General features: G+C 47.2%; 2 protein-coding genes across 2 annotated transcripts in view; both read right to left on the bottom strand.

Annotated features, from left to right (window-relative positions):
- The window catches only part of LOC119967911 (interferon alpha-inducible protein 27-like protein 1), a 42602-nt gene extending 31255 nt beyond the window's left edge, over positions 1 to 11347 (bottom strand). Inside the window, exon 1 of the mRNA XM_038801011.1 lies at positions 11123 to 11347. The gene's annotated coding sequence lies outside the window, so the exon portion shown is untranslated. The remainder of the gene's footprint in view (positions 1 to 11122) is intronic.
- Positions 11348 to 14209: 2862 nt separating this feature from the next.
- On the bottom strand, positions 14210 to 21900 carry LOC119967901 (interferon alpha-inducible protein 27-like protein 2A). Its single transcript, XM_038801001.1, has 4 exons — positions 21764 to 21900; positions 17184 to 17235; positions 14913 to 15074; positions 14210 to 14383 (listed from the first exon to the last, which is right to left on the bottom strand). Exons 1-4 carry the CDS (start codon positions 21788 to 21790, stop codon positions 14304 to 14306), a joined length of 321 nt encoding a protein of 106 aa, XP_038656929.1. The 5' UTR covers positions 21791 to 21900; the 3' UTR covers positions 14210 to 14303.
- Positions 21901 to 22269: the final 369 nt, after the last annotated feature.

Raw genomic sequence — 22269 nt, 5'->3', positions numbered from 1 at the left:
TTATTAGGATTATGGAATCATAGAATTCCTATGCTGCAAAAGGAGGCCATTCGGCCCATTGAGTTTGCATCAACCCTCCGAAAGAGCACTCTACCTAGGTTCATAACGATTGTTATCACTAGGAGATATAGTGATGGGCAAGCTAATGGGGCGAATAGCAGACAAGTCTCCTGGCCTTGATGGAATGCATCACAGGGTGCTAAAAGAGATGGCTAGGGAAATTGCAAATGCACTTGAGATAATTTACAAAATTCACTGGACTCTGGGGTGGTCCCGGCGGATTGGAAATTAGCAAACGTGACACCACTGTTTAAAAAAGGAGGTAGGCAGAAAACGGGTAATTATAGGCCACTTAGCGTAACTTCGGTAGTAGGGAAGATGCTGGAATCTATCATCAAGGAAGAAATAGCGAGGCATCTGGATGGAAATTGTCCCATTGGACAGACGCAGCATGGGTTCATAAAGGGTAAGTCATGCCGAACTAATTTACTGGAATTATTTGAGGACATTACCAGTGCGGTAGACAATGGGGAGCCAATGGATGTGGTATATCTGGATTTCCAGAAAGCTTTTGACAAGGTGCCACACAAAAGGTTGCTGCATAAGATAAATATGCATGGTGTCAAGGGTAAAGCTGTAGCGTCCGCCCATGTCCCCTCCTCAATCTGCTCCTCCAGCTCCACCTCCCACTTAGCCTTCAGCTCCTCTACCGACGCCTCCTCCACCTCCTGCATCACCTGGTAGATGTCAGACACCTTCCCATCCCCGACCCACACCCCCGAAAGCACCCTATCCCTTACCCCCTGCGGGGGCAGCAAAGGGAACCCCTCCACCTGTCGCCTAGCAAACACCTTGACCTGAAGGTACCTGAACATATTCCCCGGGGGGAGCTCAAACTTCTCCTCCAGTTCACCAAGGCTCGCGAACCTCCCGTCAATAAACAGGTCTCCCAACTTCCTAATGCCCGCCCTGTGCCACCCCAGGAACCCGCCATCCATGTTCCCTGGGACAAACCGGTGGTTCCCCCGCAGCAGGGCCTCCACCGAGCCCCCCACTTCCTCCGTGTCGCCTCCACTGCCCCCAAATTTTGAGGGTGGCCGCCACCACCGGGCTCGTGGTGTTCCTCGTTGGAGGGAGCGGCAAAGGAGCCGTTACCAGTGCCTTCAGGCTCGTGCCTCCGCAGGACGCCATCTCCATCCTTTTCCATGCTGCCCCCTCCCCCTCCATTACCCACTTGCGTACCATCGAGACATTAGCCGCCCAATAGTACCCAGAGAGGTTGGGCAGCGCCAGCCCCCCTCTATCCCTGCCCCGCTCCAAAAAGACCCTCCTTACCCTCGGAGTCCCATGCGCCCAAACAAATCCCAGAATGCTGCTGTTCACCCTCCTAAAAAAGGCCCTCGGAATGAAAATGGGGAGGCACTGAAACAAAAACAAAAACCTTGGGAGCACCGTCATTTTAACGGACTGTACTCTACCCGCCAACGACAACGGCAGCATGTCCCACCTTTTAAATTCCTCCTCCATCTGCTCCACCAACCTAGTAAAATTGAGCTTGTGCGGAGTCCCCTGCTCCTAGCCACCTGAACCCCCAGGTATCTAAAACTCCTCACTGCCCTCTTTAGCGGGAGCCTACCAATCCCCTCCTCCTGATCTCCCGGGTGTACAACAAAAAGCTCGCTCTTGCCCAGGTTCAATTTATATCCCGAGAAACTCCCGAACTCAGCAAGAATCTCCATCACCTCCGGCATTCCCCCCACTGGGTCTGCTACATACAACAGCAAGTCGTCTGCATACAGCGACACTCGGTGCTCCTCCCCACCTCGCACCAAACCCCTCCACCTCCTCGACTCCCTGAGAGCCATGGCAAGAGGCTCTATTGCCAGCGCACAAAGCAAGGGGGATAGGGGGCACCCCTGCCTCGTCCCACGGTGGAGCCTGAAGTACTCGGACCTCCTCCCATTTGTCGCTACACTCGCCATCGGGGCCTCATACAGCAACCTCACCCATTTAATAAACCCCACCCCAAACCCGAACCTCTCCAACACCTCCCACAAGTACCCCCACTCAACCCTGTCAAAGGCCTTCTCCGCATCCAATGCCACCACAATCTCCGCCTCTCCTTCTGCTGCCAGCATCATTATCACATTTAGCAGCCTTTGCACGTTAGTGTTCAGCTGCCTCCCCTTCACAAAACCCGTCTGATCTTCATGTATCACCCCCGGCACACAGTCCTCTATTCTAGTGGCCAGGATCTTCGCCAGCAACTTGGTGTCTACATTCAGCAGTGAAATTAGCCTATATGATCCGCACTGCAAGGGGTCCTTATCACGCTTCAGGATCAGGGGGATTAGTGCCCGAGACATCGACGTGGGCAGAACACCCCCCTCCCATGCCTCGTTAAAGGTCCTGACCAACAGGGGGCCCAGCAGGTCCGCATATTTCTTATAAAATTCAACTGGGAACCCATCCAGTCCCGGCGCCTTCCCCGACTGCACGTGGCCAATCCCACTGACCAGCTCCTCCAACTCGCTCGGCGCCCCCAGTCCCTCCACCTGCTCCTCCTGCACCTTTGGAAATCGGAGCCTGTCCAAAAAATTCTCCATTCCCCCTCCCACCGCCGGCGGCTCCGACCGGTACAGTTCCCTATAGAAGTCCCTAATGACCTCATTGATCTCTACCCCTTGCCGCACCACATTTCCATCTCAATCCTTCACTCCACCAATCTCTCTAGCCGCATCCCGCTTACGAAGCTGATGCGCCAGCATCCTGCTCGCCTTCTCTCCATGCTCATAGACCGCTCCCTGCGCCTTCCTCCACTGTGTCTCCGCCTTTCTGGTGGTCAATAAATCAACCTTGGCCTGCAAGTTACGCCGTTCCCCCAGCAAACCCTCCTCCGGGGCCTCCGCATATCTCCTATCCACACTCAACAGCTCCTCCACCAGTCTCTCCCTCCTCTCCCTATGGGCTCGGATGGAGATCAGCTCCCCCCTAATCTCTGCCTTCAGAGCCTCCCACACCATCCCCACCTGGACCTCCCCAGTATCATTGACCTCGAGGTACCTCTCGATACATCCCCGAACCCTCCTACACACCTCCTCATCAGCCAACAACCCCACGTCCAGACGCCAAAGCGGGCGCTGTTCCCGCGCCTGCCCCATCTCCAGATCCACCCAGTGCGGAGCATGGTCCGAAATCGCGATAGCCGAATATTCGGCCTCCTCCACCCTCGGGACCAGTCCCCTGCTCAGAACAAAGAAATCAATGTGAGAATAAACCCTGTGCACATGGGAGAAAAAGGAGTACTCCCGAGCCCTCGGCCTCCCGAACCTCCAGGGATCCACTCCTCCCATCTGGTCCATAAACCCCCTCAATACCTTGGCCGCCGCTGGCCTCCTGCCTGTCCTTGAACTAGAACGATCCAGTAGGGGATCCAGCACCGTATTGAAGTCCCCCCCCATGATCAAGCCCCCCACCTCCAGGCCAGGAATGCGGCCCAACATACGCCTTATGAAACCAGCATCATCCCAATTTGGGGCGTACACATTAACCAACACCACCCTCTCCCCCTGCAGCTTACCGCTCACCATCACATATCTGCCGCCACTATCAGCCACAACCTCAGACACCTCAAACGCCACGCTCTTCCCCACCAGGATCGCCACCCCCCGGTTCTTCGAGTCGAGCCCTGAGTGGAAAACCTGCCCCACTCACCCCTTCCTCAGACGGACCTGGTCCGCCACCTTCAGGTGGGTCTCCTGGAGCATGGCCACGTCCGCCTTCAGCTCCTTCAGATGCAAAAACACCCGGGCCCGCTTAACCGGCCCATTCAACCCCCTCACGTTCCACGTAATCAGCCGGATCAGGAGGCACCCCGCCCCCCTCGACTAGCCATAACCCATCGACTGCTCGCCCCTGGCCATCACCCATTCGGCCCGTTTCCCATGGTGATAGAACCTCACCCCGACCCCCCCCCCCCCCCGAACTCCTCCCTGGCCAATCCAGCAGCAACCCGGTATCCCTCCCCAGGCTAGGACCCCTCCTAGCCGCGACTCTCCCTCCACTGTACTCCCGTGAGCCAGCTGACTTCTGCTGACCCCGGCAGCCCCCGCTCTAACTCCGACCCCTCCCGATATGAGGTTCCCCCTCCTCCCCTCCTCCCCTGCATCAGCTCCTGGGCACTGCTTCAGCGTGGGAAACCCGGTCTAATAGCCATGCCCCTCGCCATCAGCTCCACCCCCTCGTCCCGCAGCGCGGGAAACCAGAGCAAAGCCCCACCCCACCAACGCAGCTCCCAAACAGCAGTCCCAACCCAACCACCAACTCCGTACCAACAAAGACACAGATCAACCACAAATCCCAATACCCTCCTTAAAACACAAAACCATAGCTAACATCATTCGAAAGCGAGAGAAAAAACAAAAACAAACGGAATAACCCGCTACAACCTAAACAATTATACATGAATAGAGTAGTAAAACTCCCACAGCCCCCAATCTTTAGTTCAAGTCCAGCTTTTCAGCCTGCACAAAGGCCCACGCTTCCTCCGGGGACTCAAAGTAGTGATGCCGGTCCTTGTAGGTGACCCACAGGCGCGCAGGCGGCAACATGCCGAACTTCACCTGCTTTCCATGGAGCACCGCCTTCGTCTGGTTAAACCCGGCTCTCCGCTTGGCCACCTCTGCACTCCAGTCCTGGTAGATACGCACTACCGAATTCTCCCACTTACTACTCCTCACCTTCTTGGCCCATCGGAGAACACACTCCCGGTCGCTGAACCGATGGAACCGCACCAGCACCGCACCGCCCGCGGGGGTTCATTCGCCTTAGGCCGCCTGGCCAGCACTCTATGGGCCCCCTCCAGCTCCAGGGGCAGATGGAAGGATCCTGCCCCCACCAGCGAGTTCAACATCACGGCCACATAGGCCGGCAGATCCGACCCCTCCAACCCCTCCTCGAGGCCCAGGATCCGCAGGTTCTTCCTCCGTGACCGAAGCTCCATCTCCTCGAACCGATCTTGCCACTTTTTATGAAGCGCCTCGTGTATCTCCACCTTCCCCACGAAGGACGAAACCTCCTCCTCGCGCTCAGAGGCCTGCTGCTGCAACTCGAGTATCGCTGCACCCTGGGTTGTCTGGGTCTCCAGCAGCTTACTAGTCGTTACCTTCAGGGATTCCAACAACTCCCCTTTCAGCTCCGTGAAATAGCGCAGAAGGGCCGCCTGCTGCTCCTCAGCCCACTGCCTCCACTCCTCAGGGGCTCCACCGGCCGCCATTTTGTCCACCTTCCCCCGCTTTTCCAGGGGAGCTGCTGCCGTTTTTCTCCTCGCCCCACTTCAAGTCCGAACCATAAATCCCGGGGGGTTTTGCTCCAGACCCCTTTATCCACCGGGAATCGTCGAATCAGCGCTGTTTGGGGCCCTTAAAAGAGCCCACAAGTCCTTTTAAAGCGGGAGCTGCCGAACGTGCGGCTTAGCTCCGCATAGCCGCAACCGGAAGTCAAAGGAATAAAGGGTTATGGTGTTTGGGCGGGAAAGTGGAGTAGAGTCCACAAAAGATCTTATTGAATGGCGGAGCAGGCTCGAAATTCCCGATAGCCTACTCCTGTTCCTAATTCTTATGTTCTTATGTCCACTCCTCCACTCCCCCCTCAATCCCCATAACCCCGCAATTTAATCTGCACATCCCTAAACACTAAGGGTCATTTTAATATGACCAATCCATCTAACCTGCACATATTTGATTTGCTTTCCTAATACTTGCTGTACCTGTATTCAAGCCTTTTGTGATTCATACGCTAGGACACCCAGATCCCTCTGCTCCCCAGAACTTTGAAACCTTTTTGACCAGTTAGATAATAAGCTTATTGTTTATTCTTCCTGTCAAAATGGACAATTTCACATTTGTCCACGTTATACTCCATTTGCTAGAGTTTTGCCCATTCACTGAACCTATCTATGTCCCGTTATAGCTCCCTTACACTCTCTTCACAATTTACTTTCTTATTTACCTTTGTGTCATCAGAAAATGTAGCATTCATGCCTTCTGCCACTTTATTCAAGTCATTTATATAAACTCTATTGAAACACTTACTGTCTGTCTTTACATTACTGGCTAGCTTCCTCTCATGCTCTAGTTCCCCTCCCCCCACCCCTGTCAATCTTTTTGCCATTCTTTAATGTTCTTTATATTCTTCCCAATCTTCTGACTCACCACTCATCTTTGCGCACATATATGATTTTTCTTTTAAATGTTTTAACTTTTTTTATTTAGCCATGGACCCCTCCCCAGCTCCCCTTGGGATTTTTCTTTCTCATTGGAATGTGTCTATTCAGCGTACTCTGAAATATCCCTTTAAATGCCTGTCACTGGATCTCTGTTGATCTATCCCTGAAGCATATTTGCCAGTGCAGTTTAACTTGCTCCGCTTCCATGCCCTCATAATTTCCTTTATTCAAGTTCAAAATGCTCGTCTTGAATAATTCTTCTCTCCCTCCAACTGAATGTAAAATTCAATCACATTATGATTACTGATATCTAGGGGTGCCTTCACCATGAAGTTATTAATTATTCCGTTCTCATTGCACAATACCAGGTCTGGTATAACCTGCCATCTCATTGCCTCCAGGAAGTGCTGTTCTCAAAAACTATCCCGAAGACATTCTATGAACTCCTCATTGACGCTACTTTCGCTCATCTGATTTTTCCAATCTATATTTAGATTAAAATCCCCCATGATAATTGCAGTACCTTTCTGACAAGCTTCCTTATCTCCTCTATACTCTTTCCGACCATGTAGTTACAATTAGGGGGCCTGTACACCACTCACACGCATGATTCTTGCCTTTATAATTTGGCACCTTCATCCAAACTTCGACATCATGGTTTCCTGAACTGAGGTCATCCCTCTCTAGTGTGATGATACCAGCATTCTTACCACAGCCACCCCTCCAGCTGTTCTTAATAGAGTCATAGAGGTTTACCGCATGGTGACAGGCACTTCGGCCCAACTTGTCCATGCCACCCAGCTTTTACTGCAAAGCTAGTCGCAATTGCCCACATTTGACCCATATCCCTCTATGCACAACTTACCGATATAACTGTCCAAATGCTTTTTAAAAGGCAAAATTGTACCCGCCTCTACTATTGCCTTTGGTAGCTCGTTCCAGGCAACCAGCATCCCCTGTGTGAAAAAAATTGCCCCTCTGGACCCTTTTATATCTCTCCCCTCTCACCTTAAACCTATGCCCTCTAGTTTTAGATTCTCCTACCTTTGGGAGAAGATGTTGGCTATCTACCTTATCTATGACCCTCATTATTTTATAGACCTCTATAAGATCACCCCGAAGCCTCCTATGCTCCAGGGAAAAAAAGTCTCAGTCTATCCAGCCTCTCCTTATAACTCAAACCATCAAGTCCCATTAGCATCCCAGTAAATCTTTGCTGCACTCTTTCTAGTTTAATAATATCCTTTCTACAATAGGGTGACCAGAACTGTACACAGAATTCTAAGTGTGACCTTACTAATGTCTTGTACAACTGCAACAAGATGTCCCAACTCCTGTATTCAATGTTCTGACCAATGAAACCAAGCATACCAAATGTCGCCTTCACCACCCCGTCCACCTGTTACTCCTTTTTCAAGGAGCTATGAACCTGTACTCCTCGATCTCTTTGTTCTATAACTCTCCCCAATACCCTACCATTAACTGAGAAGGTTCTGCCCCGATTCGATCTAACAAAATGGCTCACCTCACATTTATCTCATTAAACTCCATCTGCCATTCATCCAAATCATTAATATAAATAATAAATAACAGTGGACCCAGCACTTATCCCTGAGGCACAATGCTGGTCACAGGCCTCCAGGTTGAAAAACAATCTTCTCCAACCATCCTTTGTCATCTGTTGTCAAGCCAATTTTGTAACCAATTGGCTACCTCACCCTGGATCCCGTGAGATTTAACCTTATGCATCAACCTACCATGCGGTACCTTGTTAAAGGCCTTGCTAAAGTCCATGTAGACAATATTAACTGCACTGCACTCATCTACTTTCTTGGTTACCCCTTCAAAAACTCAATCAAATTCGTGAGACATAATTTTCCACTCACAAAAGCCATGCTGACTGTGCCTAATCAGTCCTTGCCTCTCTAAATGCTGGTAGATCCTGTCTCTGAGAATACCTTCTGACAATTTACCCACCACAGACGTTAGGCTCATCCGTCTGTAGTTCCCAGGCTTTTCCCTGCAGCCCTTCTTAAACAAAGTTGCAACATTTGCTATCCTCCCTTCAATCTCACCTGTGGCTGATGATGATTCAAATATCTCTGCTAGGAGCCCACAATTTCCTCCCTAGTCTTCCACAACGTCCTGGGTACTTTTCATCAGGTCCCAGCGATTTATCTACCTTGATGCGCTTTAAGACTTCCAGCATTCCCTTCTTTGTAATATGTACACATCCCTATATAGTTCTCCAAGTTCCCTAACATCCATGCCTTTCTCTTTTTAAAAAAAATTTGAGTACCCAATTATTTTTTTCCAATTAAGGGGCAATTTAGCATGGCCAATCCACTTAACCAGCACATCTTTTGGGTTTGGGGGTGAAACCCACGCAGACACGGGGAAAATTTGCAAACTCCACACGGACAGTGACCCAGGGCTGGGATTCGAACCTGGGTCCTCAGTGCCGTAGTCCCAGTGCTAACTACTGCATCACCGTGCTGCCCCTCATCCATGTCTTTCTCAATAGTAAATACCGATGAGAAATGTTCATTTAGGATCTCACCCATCTCTTGTGGATATGCACATAGATGACCCTTGAGATCCTTAAGAGCCTCTACTCTCTCCCTAGTTACTCTTTTGCCCTTTATGTATTTGAAGATGTTCTTTGGATTCTCATTTGCCTTATCTGCCAAAGTAATCTCATGTCTCATATTTGCCCTCCTGATTTCTTTCATAACGCTATTCTGACAACCTCCATACTCTTCAAGGGTTCCACTTGATCCAATACCATAGGCTGCTTTCCCTTTAGATGGGGAGATGATTGGTGGTGATTTGACTTCAGCAGAGGGGCAAAGTTGAGAAGGCAGGCCCATCATGAATACTCTCAGGGGTTATGGGCATTGAACCTGCATTGTTAACCCCACTGTGTATCGTATCTATATCCCAAACCAGCTGTCCAGCCAACTGAGCTAAACTGGCCCCGATTACCTGTGTCCCCGAAGTGTTACATACCCTTTAATATTCAGGCTCGTCATCCTGATCGCACATAATCACATCTGATGTGTTTCGAATGCCGAGGGCATTCAGATATAGAACCTTAAGTTTTGTCATTTTTATCATTTACTGGCACCGAGCCTTACCTGCTGATTTAGTCTTTGAGCCATGCATTATGTTCTCTGAGTATATTGTCCTATGCCAATCTGCAACTTGCTCAGGTAATAATCCACGAATTAATACCTCTGAGGTTCATAGATAATAGAATTTACAGTGCAGAAGGAGGCCATTCGGCCCATCGAGTCTGCACCGGCTCTTGGATAGAGCACCCTACCCAAGGTCAACACCTCCACCTTATCCCCATAACCCAGTAACCCCACCCAACACTAAGGGCAATTTTGGACACTACGGGCAATTTATCATGGCCAATCCACCTAACCTGCACATCTTTGGACTGTGGAAGTAAACCGGAGCACCCAGAGGAAACCCACGCACACACGGGGAGGATGTGCAGACTCCGCACAGACAGTGATCCAAGCCGGAATCGAACCTGGGACCCTGGAGCTGTGAAGCGATTGTGCTATCCACAATGCTACCGTGCTGCCCTAAAGCCCTGCTTCTTAATTTGATGCCTGGTTTCTCATACTGGCTGTGCACAATCTCCTTCCTCTTCCAGTCTATGTCGCTGGTACCTACTTGGACCACCACCACTGGATCCTCCCCCTCCCACTGCAAGTTCCTTTCCAACCCTGAGCGATGTCCCAGGATCTGGTACCAATCAGCACAACCATCTGGACTCTTTCCTTGCTACAGAGAATAGTGTCAAGCACCCTCACCATACTGCCCCCTCTTACCACGAATTATGTGTTATGCTTATGTGTTCCCCACATCTGAATGGCATCCTATACCACAGTCAGCTCACCCGCAGTGCAGCCCACTCTCATCCAGACAAGCTGAAAGAACCTCAAACCTATTGGACAACTGCAGAGGGTGTCTCTCCAGACCACATTTTCCCGTATCTCTTGGTGCAACTGTATGCCTGAAAACACCGTGTTGCTTTAAATGTAACTCTTTGTTTTTACATGGTTTCTCTTAATCACCCTGCCCACCTGCGGTCACTTCCTATCTGCTGTCAATTCACTCATCACGACCAACATTTCACTCCTAGCCCCTAATTCTATTGCCCTTTCCCTCATCTCCATGACTTGCAAAAACGTTCTCAAGTGTTCGAGCTGAACTTCCCCATCAATGATTGTACAATGATTGTGCAAGATGTCCCAATTCCTTCATTTGTTTACAGTCTGAAATAGGTTTGAACAACAGCCAGATGAAACCTCGCCCATTAGCTAACTTTAATCAACTCAATCCATAGACACTTTTCAGTTTACTGTGATAAACTCCATCAGCATTCTTTATTATTCAATGAAAGTTCATCATGTCCTTTGCTATACTGGTGAATTAAGAATATGAAAGGGATTCTTGAAAACTGTCAAAAATTGCAAAGAGGGAAATTTCAGCAGAGGGACCTTGTAATGGGGAACCAAAGACTTCATTAGAAACAGAAAAGGATTTACTAATAAGAATTGTTCAGCAGCAGCAGCATAACTGCTCCAAGGTCCCGACATGTCTGTCAGCTCAAGCCAGCCCTTCAGGGGACAATCATCACAGTCAGGTTCCTCATAGTTGAAAAAACAAAGCTAGGAGATTTCGTGTTTGAAAGTATCATATTCAAGACCGCACAATAGGTCAATTAACACTGAAGAAAATGCCCTCATATCTTATGAATACTTACCTGCAATAATTGTTATTCTAGGACAACAATATTGATAAAACTGTCAACTGTATAGTTATACTGCATTGAATCATTATCCCAAATTTCTCTGAAATTCTTAGTTGTTACCTGACCTGAGACTGGACAAACTCAACTTGAACCTCCAGCCGGTCTCAATTCAGCCGCACACTGAGGGAAGTGTAGATATGCAGCTCTCTGCTCGTTCCCAGTGCTCAATGGAGCCGCAGCACACACTTTATGCAGCTTAGCAGAGAAAGCCAATTGGTCACTTTAGTTGGCATTGTCTAATTTTTAAACAACATCGCGGTCAACCAGATAATCAAGAATGCAAACCTGAGTTTCAGTTTCGTTTCCTCTGAAATGCATCACAATTCCTCATGTCTGGTTCACAACTGAACCAGCGGATAGAAAACCAGTGGGGGCGCACTGACATGGAAACGAGTTGCGGGTCAACAATTTCAACAGAAACAGAAAAAAAACAGGGAAGTAGTTTAAATGAGATTGCAGGGAAAAGCTTAGAGTGGCACCCAGGCGGCAATCATCTCATTTATGAGTGGAAAGGGGGGTAGATCCAAAGACAGTCCCTCCAGTGCAGAAGGAGGTCATTCGGCCCATCGATTCTGCGCCGACCCTCTGAAAGGGCACTCGGCACGACTGCCCAAGCTCTATCACTGTATGCATGTCTTTCAGGACTTGTGGGAGCACCCGGAAGAAACCCACGCAGATCCAGGGAGAACGTACAGACTGCACACAGACAATGACCCAAGCCGGGAATCGAACCTGGGACCCTGGCACTGTGAAGCAACAGTGCTACCCACTGTGCTATCGTGCTGCCCGGTATGCTGAGAAAATGAGGGTGAGGTTAATGCAGAGCCAATGTTGGTATGTTATTAACCCATCAATTTGTAGTTGGGAAGTGATATGATGGGAGCTGAAAACTGACTCAAATTGCAGGCTGATTTATGGTTCTCTGTCATCAGTCTGCAAAGAACAGCAGCTTGTCTATAACCCCCTTATGAATGTCAAATTATTCTACATCAGCCCTGTTAAAACAACTTAAACTGGCTGCAGAAAGTTAGGTCTGATACTGAATGCAAGGGCCCTCGTATGTGTTTCAATGATTCAATGTCAGTGCTTTGAAGTTGTTAATAAGTCACAGGTAGAACGTGTGCCCTATCAAACGATGGTGCAAATGAAGTAACCAGAGTTTTAATGGTGTCTAAGGGTTTGCTATGGCTGCATAGGTAGGGTGTTTAAATTTCACAAACCTGACGATTGCAGTTTTCCTACAGCAGATGAACTACAGTGGTTCACCACTGCCTTCACAAAGGCAATTAAAATGATGGCATAGCCAACCCTTGGAAAAATCTCAACAAAAGACACGCCAACTCATATGGCATCAATGACAGCCGACCTCCGTCTCCCGAGATTCCATTCCCCTGGATTCCGGAGTGTGCACCCAAGCACCAGGTTACGGGCACAGCTTCAGCTCTTGCACAGAGCAGAGTTCTACTGTCCAATGCTCACAGCATGAATTCACCAACCTTCAGCTGGTTTGCATTTTTAAAAATAGATAGTCTACTCCCTTCAGCCTTTTTCCTGTTGGGAACCTTCTCTGCTCTACTTGGTCTCCTTAACTGGAACTGATTTCTGCCCCCTACCTGGGACATCATTCTGGGTCCTCTCCCTGTCCCCTGCCTGGGACACCTGCTGACAATAGCGCACCACCCAGTTACCTGACCTGAGCTGTTGCCTAATTTTCCTTCTTGCACTGGGCCCAAAGTACATGAAAGCCTGGAACTGCGCATGGGCAGCACACCCCTGGTATGTGCATACAACGAGGTCCATCGGAAATTGGAGTTCCTGAACTTGGTTGTGCTAAAAACCCAAGCTAAGTTTGGGTTTTATAACAGATGGAAAACCCTACTTTCCCTCTTCTCCAATCTACTGTTCACATCTGTCCATAACGTGCCCAGGCTTTGTGGCGCCAATGTCCCATCTTCACAGGACATCCTCCATTGTGTTGTGGCACTACCAGCCCTGCTAACTCGGAGAGATTTAAAACAGATCAAGCAACTTTAAAAATCCGGGCAGAATGAGATGGTGGGCCAAGATATCCACCACTCTACAATGAGCATCACTGTGGAGGGATCATCCCTGGTTCAAAGAAGAGCACAGGAGGAAAACCAAGCTACACAGGTCTACTTGCATGCCAAACAGTATTAGCAGGATGTTATAGACAGAGCCAAGTGATCCAACAATCAATGGAACATATCTAAGCTCTGCAGTTAGTCACTGTTGTGAATGGTGCTTGAAAAATCTAATTAATAAGGAGGAAGAGACTCCAGAAAGGCCCCGAGCCAACTCAATGATAGGGGAATCCAGCATATCCGTGCGAAAGACAAGGCTGAACCATGTGCAACCACCTCAGCCAGAAGTGCCAAGAAAATGATCTCATTTCATTTTGCCTTCTCATGAGAGACCCAGCATCACAGATGCCAGTGCTCAGCCAATTCTATTTACTCTGTAATATCAAGTAATGACTAGTGGCACTGGATACTGCAAAGGCTGTGGACCCAGGCAACTAGCACTTAAGACTTGTACTCCGAACCTAGCTGTGCTTTGGCTAAGCTGTTCTAGTACAGCTACAACACTGGCATCTGCCATGTTGCCTGGGTATATCCCGTTCAACGAAACCAGGACAAATCCAACCCAGCCAATTACCACTCCATCAGGCTATTCTCAATCAGCCAAGTGGTGGAAGGTGTCGTCAGTGTTCTATCAAACAGCAGTTGCCCAGCAATAACCTTCCCCCTGACACTCATGGGTTCCACTTGGCATCTGCCAGGAACACCACCATCCTGACGTCTTTCTGCACTGTTGCTGGGCTTGGGTCAAAAGCCTGGAACTCAGTTCCTCACACTTACAACATGGACAACAACAGTTCAGGGCAGTGGCTCACCACTACCTTTGCCAGGTCATTAGAGATGGGTAATAAGTGCTGGCGTAGCCAGTGACATCCACATTGTTGATGAACAAATTAAAATAAAATTATCTACCGCATAAAGAAAAAGAAAGAGAAAACCAAAATTAAATTATGCAGAGCATTTTATTAAATTTTAGTTTAAATGTTCTCCTCTATATTCAGAATGAAAGAGGCATTCATTCATCTCCAGCCAAAAAAAAAGAGAAAACCAAAATTAAATTATGCAGAGCATTTTTATTAAATTTTAGTTAAAAATGTTCTCCCTCTATATTCAGAATGAAAGAGGCATTTATTCATCTCCAGCTGTTTTAGCGCGCGAAGATCGTACCCACAAGAGCACCTCCAATACCCAGAGCAACTTTGGTTCCGGCCGACAACCCAAGAGCTCCTTAAGAGAAAAAAAAAGGAAAATATAACAATGAATTGATTGCACTCCGAGATCAATTAACATTTCTTATAATCAAGAACTAAACAGCATCCCAGGGAAAGATAGGATCAATACATAGTAAAAAATGGACATTTGATCTTTCTTTTGCAGTCACGAAAAGGCCAACCAATGTACCATTAGCCAATTGTTGGTTGATGTTAAACACGGTAGCACAAGAGGATAGCACTGTGACTTCACAGCGCCAGGGTCCCAGGTTCGATTCCCTGCTGGGTTACTGTATGTGCGGAGTCTGCACGTTATTGGGTTATCGTGAGGGCTTAAATTGGCCGGTGCAGATTTGATGGGCCGAATGGCCTCCTTCTGCACTGTATGTTCTATGAAACCTATATATAACAGGTGGACATTTATTGTAAAAATAAAGTAATTTAGTGGAGAGATGTTTCCAAGGCAATGGTGCGATATGAAAATTATTCAGCACTACTCATGAATGTCAGAAAGCTTTAAACAAATGGCCGTTCCTGAACTTTACCGACAGATTGAAGGAGAGCCACCAGACTTCCAGCTGCTACACCTCCTCCATTGGCAACAGCTGCTGAAGAAATCATACTTGCTGCAATGGAGCCGCCTGCTATTCCAGTACTGGTAAATCCTACTACTCCCAGAACCATTGGAGCAGCAACGATAGCACCAGCTGAAAGACAAAAATTTAAACATGGCACTGACTTCATTTAGCACCTGTATATATAAACACCAGGGATTATTTTTAAATTTAGAGTACCCAATTCATTTTATCCAATTAAGGGGCAATTTGGTGTGGCCAATCCACCTACTCTGCACATCTTTGGAGTAGTGGGGGAAAATCCCATGCAGACACAGGGAGATTGTGCAAACTCCACACGGACAGTGACCCAGAGCCGGGATCAAACTGGAAGACCTCGGTGCCGTGAGGCAGCAGTGCTAACCACATGCTCACCGACACCAGAGATTTAAGTGATATTGTTTTCACATAAAAAGTTTGCCGAAAGCCTGAAATAAACAACAGAATTCTCAACACTTCAATCCAGCATTTTGTAATATCGTTAATAGTCATAGTTATATAACATATCCAAGTGCCGTGCCTGGAATTATAGTCGAGATGCTCTCAATATGAGCAGACACATTGGAAAAGCAATTTGCAGGAATTATTTTGATCCAATTGATGGCAATTCTTGCCTCTTACCATACTTTATTTAGACCATATAGTGCAGAAGGAGGCCATTCGGCCCAGTGAGCCTGCACCGACCCACCTAAGCCCTCACTTCCACCCCATCCGACACCCAATAACCCCTTCTAACCTTTTTTGGACACTAAGAGCAATTTATCATGGGCAATCCACCTAACCTGCACGTCGTTGGACTGTGGGAGGAAACCTGAGCACCCGGAGGAAACCCACGCAGACACACGGAAAACGTGCAGACTCCGCACAGACAGTGACCCAGCGGGCAATCGAACCTGGGACCCTGGTGCTGTGAAGCCACAGTGCCATTTATGCTACCGTGCTGCCCATAAATGTCTGAAGGAGGCCATGAGTCTGCACCAACCCTCCAAAAGAGTACTCCACTCAGGTCTACTCCATCCATCCATCCCTGCAACTTTAAAAAATAAATTTCGAGTACCTAATTATTTTTTCCAAATAAGGGGCAATTTAGCATGGCCATCCACCTAACTGCATATTTTTTGGTTGTGGGGGTGAAATCCACACAGACACGGGGGTCTGTGCAAAATCCACATAGACATTGACCCAGGGCCAGGATTGAACCCAGGTCCTCAAGCGCCGTAGGTAGTAATTGTTGCCCTTTTTATTCGCTATAAACATGGCAGTCAATAAGGTTGCCCTTCCTTTATCTAGATTTCGATATATGGCTTTCAGAGTCGCTAGGTATCAAATGATACCACCACAAGGTTCAACCAGATATCGATCAAAGACCCAACAACCATAATACTTTATTTACACACAAGATTACTTCTGCATGCAACATAAACACTACAAGTTAAACTACACCGAACAACTATGACACCCTGTACTTAACTTCAGGCACCCGGCCTAGGTCAGAGGAACAGTGGCCTTTGTTTGAATCTGGATTTGCTGGGTCTGGAGAAGTAACTGCTGTTCAGCTGGGCTCATGTGTCTGGTAGCGGGCGTTGAACTTGGACTTGCTTCTGGCCATGGTGCTGCAGTTGGAGATGGACGTTGCCGGAGCACCAGGTCCAAAAGAGATCAAACACATGGCAGTGTCTCTCTTTATCCTGGGGGGGTTTCGCGCTCTTTTGGGCGGTCCTTACGTTTGGACCCAATTAATTGGGCAGATCTTGATCACTGCCTTCAATCCGAGCTAATTAAGGGGTGGGCACCTTGATGGCTGGGCGTGTCGTAAACGGCCATTGACCTTGCTGTTTATGCTTCCTGAGTAAAGGGAGTGGCGCCAAAATGTCTGGGATTGTATCGGTTACCCGAGTACCAATCCTTTGCCTTCCGGAGATGGGTCATTAAAATGCTAATTGTTTGGGGATTTCAATGCTGTCTGCATTCTCTGCTCACAAATATACATTCAGGCTTTGTGCCTGCCTGAATCATATATTGTCCATATTTTCCTTTAGGCTTTGCGAACATCCATGTTTCTTGTTGTAAGTGGCCATCCCAGATGGCTGCACAGTGCTAATCACTGCGCCATATTTTTTTTTCTTTCGTGTCTTCTTGGCATGCCATAAATGTAAAATAAGAAGAGGCAGATGAATTCAGTTTATGCTTAATAGGACTTACCTGCAGTTGCAGCTGCAGCAATTCCCAACATAATTTTCTGCTGATTTTCACTCTGTAAATCAATAAAGTTTCATGTTCAACTCAATCCATAAACCTCATTATGAGGGCAAATACTGCAGATATCTCACCCTCCCTCATTTCCCCCTCCCGACATACACAGAGACCAATCATTAATGTTCTTTCATTTCAATACATTACCATGAATTCATAACGTCAGGTACAATTATCTGGAAAGGAAAGCTTGCATTTATATAGCCTCTTTACAGCCACTGGGTATCTCAACACATTGCACAGCGAAGTGCAGTCACCGTTGCAATGTGGGAAACACGGCAGCCAATTTGAGCAGACAAGCTTCCACAAACAGCAATGCAATAATGGACAGGTAATCTGATTTACGATGTTGATTGAGGGACACACACTGGCCATGATCACACACTGGCCATGATACCGAGGACATCTCCCCTTCAAAATAGTGCCATGACCTGGGATCTTTTTCATCCACCTGAGGGCACAGACAGAGCCTCCAGTTATTGGCTCATGCAAACAAAGTTTATCTCTCATGCCTGCTTTGAATTTTGTACTCAAGCCCTGGACTCTTGCCCGTTGCCAATCGGATAGTCCACAGGAAGGAGCATTGAGGGGGGTGGGAGATCAGGGTCTGAGCCCCCATTTTAGGGATAAAACCCGAGGATGGCAAATCTTGCAGGCACCTACTAATGACTCCAGGGGACCTGTTAAAGAGGGAGACCTCCAGCCACACTGGGCACTTTGCATGGACTTCATTTGTTGTAAGTTAAACCCTGGAAGTGGTGAGATAAGCTCCTAAATTGGCATTGGTTAACTACTTCAGGACCTCAATTGGACCAAAACCACCCCTGTAATTATTAAGGGATGATGTGTAGTCCACCTGCTGAGTTTCATGAGACCCCTGGCCACCCCAACCTTCAAACCCATGGACATGTTAAATTCAGCCCCTAATCCTGAACCCAATTATAACTGAAGGTCCTCATTGTGATTTAATTGTACAAAACAAGACCTACATATGTGATATGATCCAACAGCTGCAAGAGGAGTTATTGGATCCAACAGTATGTCCCTGTCTGTTCAGTGCAACTACAGAATGCAGCGACTAAAAAAACTAAGAATTCAGGAAAAACATATGGCTGGAAACAGAAGATCCCATTCAAATTACAAAGGGGGAATAAAAATGGCATTAACAAATCCAACAATTAAACCGTTGAATGATGCTCAGATATTTATATTTTGATGTGAGAGATTACATGAATCACCAAATACCTCCAAGGTGAGTGGCTAGGTGGGATAAAGAAACTAATGGGTCCCAGGTGTTCAAATGCAATATTACACCACGTCACGTTAGCAGGGTCAAAAAACAAAGCACTGGGATAAAAATGTTGTGAATGTGATTTGACCAAATTACATACATGCATGCATGCATTTCTGGGCACCCTCCATATAATAAAATGAGGCTGCGGAGATTCTTTCTGACCGGATTTTCTTGAATCTCGGTGTGAATAGGTATCTGAAAGCTCTTTGTTGCTTTAAATGTGACTCTTGTTTTTCCAAACTCCCTCTATCTTTGGTTCTGTTTTCACAAAAGAGGGCACAAATCAGAAACCAGAAATGTTGGAGAATGCAAGATTTAGAGAGCGGGAAGAATTGAGAGAGATCAGTATTAGTAGACAATTGGTACTGGGGACAATTGATGGGATTGAAGGCTGATAAGTCACCAGGGCCTGATAATCTGCATCCCAGAGTACTTACGGAAGCCGCTCTAAAATAGTGGATGCATTGGTGGTCATCTTCTGGGATTCTATAGACTCTTGAGCAATCCCTGCAATCTGGAGTGTAGCTAATATCGCTCCAACATTCAAAAAGGGAGGTAGAGGGAAAACAGGGAATTATAGACCAGTAAACCTAATGGCAGTAGCGGGGAAAATCTCAAATCCATCATCATGGACTTTATAACCGAGCATTTAGAAAACAGTGGCAGGATCAGACAGTCAGTATGGACTTACATAGAATTTACAGTGCAGGAGGAGGCCATTCAGCCCATCAAGTCTGCACCGGCTCTTGGAAAGAGCACCGTCCTTCAGCCTGAGCCTCCATTCTGTCCCTGTAATCCAGTAAATCCACCTAACCTTTTTGGACATGAAGGGCAATTTATCATGGCCAATACACCTAACCTGCACGTCTTTGGACTGTGGGAGGAAACCGGAGCATCCAGAGGAAACCCACGCAGACACGGAGAGAACTTGCAGACTCCGCACAGACAGTGACCCAAGGCGGGAATCGAACCTGAGATCCTGGAGCTGTCAAGCAACTGTGCTACCGTGCTGCCCTACTGTGCTACCAATGATAGATCAGTCTATTCTTTAAACTGAATCAGTAAACTAAAAAAAGAAAATACTCTCCAAATCTTAACCAAGAATTGGACAAATAAGCCAGTCCCAGAAAGAGCTCTCCCTTCCTCCATGCTCACTCCAAGTCCCGGAACAAGATCGTGCTCTGCCGTGCCTCTTGCAATCAGCCCCCAATTCTCCCTGAACTCGCACCCCCCACCAAGTCAGTAATGCTGTCTCAGGCTCTTTGCTCTCACTCCCAACAAATGGATGTGCTGCTGTAATGAGAACATGGTTTCCTCACTGACCTGGGCCCTAACATTGACATTTCACTCAGTTTCAACAAAGCGTTTCCACTCACGAAGGGGAAATCATGCTTGACAGATCGATTGGAATTCTTTGAAGATGTAAGAAGTAGAATTGATAAGGGGGAGCCAGTCGATGTGGTATATTTGGACTTTCAGAAGGCGTTTGACAAAGTCCCACATAAGAGATTATTGTGCAAGGTTGAAGTGCATGGGGTTGGAGAAGTGTATCGAGATGGATAGAAAACTGGGTGGCAGAAAGGAAATAGAGTAGGAATCAACAGTCCTTTTCAAATTGGCAGGCAGTAAATAGTTTGGTGCCACAGTGATTTTCAAATTGGCAGGCAGTAAATAGTGGGGTGCCGCAGGGATTGGTGCTGAGACCCCTGCTAGTCACAATATATAATAATGATTTGGACGAGGGAACAAAATGTAACATGTCAAAGTTTGTAGATGATAACAAGTTGGGTGGGAGGTGAACTGTGACGAGGATGCATGGATCCTTTGGCATGATTTGGACAGGTTGGGTGAGTGGGCAAATCAATGGCAGATGCAGTATAATTTGGATAAATGTGAGGTTATTCACGTTGGAAGCAAAAACAAGAAGGCAGATTACTACTCGAATGGTGTAAAGTGGGAGAGGGGAGTGTGCAGCGGGACCTGGGTGTTTCCGATGGTAGATAGGATGTTTCTGGTGGTAGTGTGACCAGAACTAGGAGTCATATTGTGAGGATTCAGGTTAGACCATTTAGGATAGAGATGAGGGTTGTTTCTTCACCCAAAGATTTGTGAGCCTGAAGTAGTTGAGGGTCAGACGTGGAATACATTCAAGAGGCAGCTAGATAGGGCATTGGAGGCAAATGGGATCAAAGGATATGGGGAGAAAGCAGGTAGGCTATTGAATTGGATGATCAGCCGTGATCGTGACAAATGGCAGAGCAGGCTCGAAGGGCCACCGCCCACTCCATGTATCATCCTGCCCACCTGTGGTCATTTCTAACAAGTGTCTTGAACCATTATCAACAAAGTGATTTTCTTATCTCTCATAGTTGGTCCAAATCCCCATCTGAGCTCATGGCTCATCACTTGGGTGAAACTACTAGTATTCTGTGACATCTTCACTTATCTCTACCAGCATTTCAATCCTAGTTCCCAATCCTATGACCCTTTCCCTCATCTCCATGTTCGAGCTGAAATTCTGGCTCAAATGATTGTACAAGATGACACAATCCACTGCTCCCAATTTCTTTGTTCACTAGATTTCGAAGATGTGTCAGTTGGTCAGATATTTTTCTCAGTCACTCATCAACTAATTTCAATTAACTATATCCATCAGCATTCTTTTATTATCTGATCAAAGGTCGTGTCTAATCTGCACTTAATATCAGAGAGACATGAAAGGGACTTTTGCCAAGACTATATCCATCAGCATTCTTTTATTATCTGATCAAAGGTCGTGTCTGATCTGCGCACAATATCCGGAGAGATATGAAAGGGATTTTGCCAAGACCAAAAAAAATGCAAAGAGAGGAATTTTTGGAGAAGATAAACATCTTCAGCTGACAAAGTTGGGAATTTTACTGTTTTTTGAGTAACGGAGCAGCTGGTTTAGCACAGTGCTAAAGAGCTGGCTTTGAAAGCAGACCAAGGCAGGCCAGCAGCCCGGTTCAATTCCCATACCAGCCTCCCCGACTCGGGGCTTTTCACAGTAACTTCATTTGAAGCCTACTTGTGACAATAAGCGATTTTCATTTCATTTCAGCTTCAACATTGCACAAGCGACGGAGCAACTAACGAAAATACACACAGCTTCTGAACATATTGGTCTCACATTGATGTAAAAAATGCTGCAACAAATCACCACCTCACATATCTCTTTCATATCCTAATCAAACCTGATATATGTTAGACTTACCCACAGGACTGAGCCACAGTTGACCATACACTCCCTGTGTAGATACTGGACCTTGAATGCCGAGGATCGGCGATGCTGTCAATTTAAGGACACAGAGTTGCTGTTTCCCCGCCCCAAAGTCAACAGGCTACGCCCAGTACTTCGTGCAAAGTTAAGGCACGTCACTTTTTTTTTACACCACCCGGGTTTCAGTGAAAGGTCCGATGATCTCAACATTATTAGTATCACTTCTGTGTAGAATAACGGGTTAGTAATTATGTTAATTAACAATGCTGTCTTAATGATGATATATTCTTGACTTCAGATGACCAAGAGCATTACTGGGGAGGGCGGGGGTATGTGAAAGACCAGCAGATTTGCACAGCAGTTGCCCAGTAAATTCAAACTTCTATTGGCAATTCCCCTGCCCTGGGAACCAGTTGAAACATTTTGAAATGTAAATGGGTGACTTTGGTTGGTTCCAATTGTCCACCATTTCTAACTCCTGGGTAACTATAGTACTGTCC

The sequence above is a fragment of the Scyliorhinus canicula genome, chromosome 1 (assembly GCF_902713615.1).
Source record: "Scyliorhinus canicula chromosome 1, sScyCan1.1, whole genome shotgun sequence".
NCBI classification, from domain to species: Eukaryota; Metazoa; Chordata; class Chondrichthyes; order Carcharhiniformes; family Scyliorhinidae; genus Scyliorhinus; species Scyliorhinus canicula.
The sequence above is the reverse complement of the archived record's forward strand: the minus strand, read 5'-3'. Positions and strand labels throughout refer to the sequence as shown.

Bases quoted from the DNA above. Each gene is read 5' to 3' on its own strand.
- LOC119967901 (XM_038801001.1), bottom strand. From the start codon at position 21,790: ATGGTCAACTGTGGCTCAGTCCTGTGG. The intron at 17,236-21,763 runs GTAAGTCTAACA...ATTGATTTACAG, and splicing joins ACTGTGGCTCAGTCCTGTGG to AGTGAAAATCAGCAGAAAAT. The intron at 14,384-14,912 runs GTAAAGTTCAGG...TTTTCTCTTAAG, and splicing joins GGCTCTCCTTCAATCTGTCG to GAGCTCTTGGGTTGTCGGCC.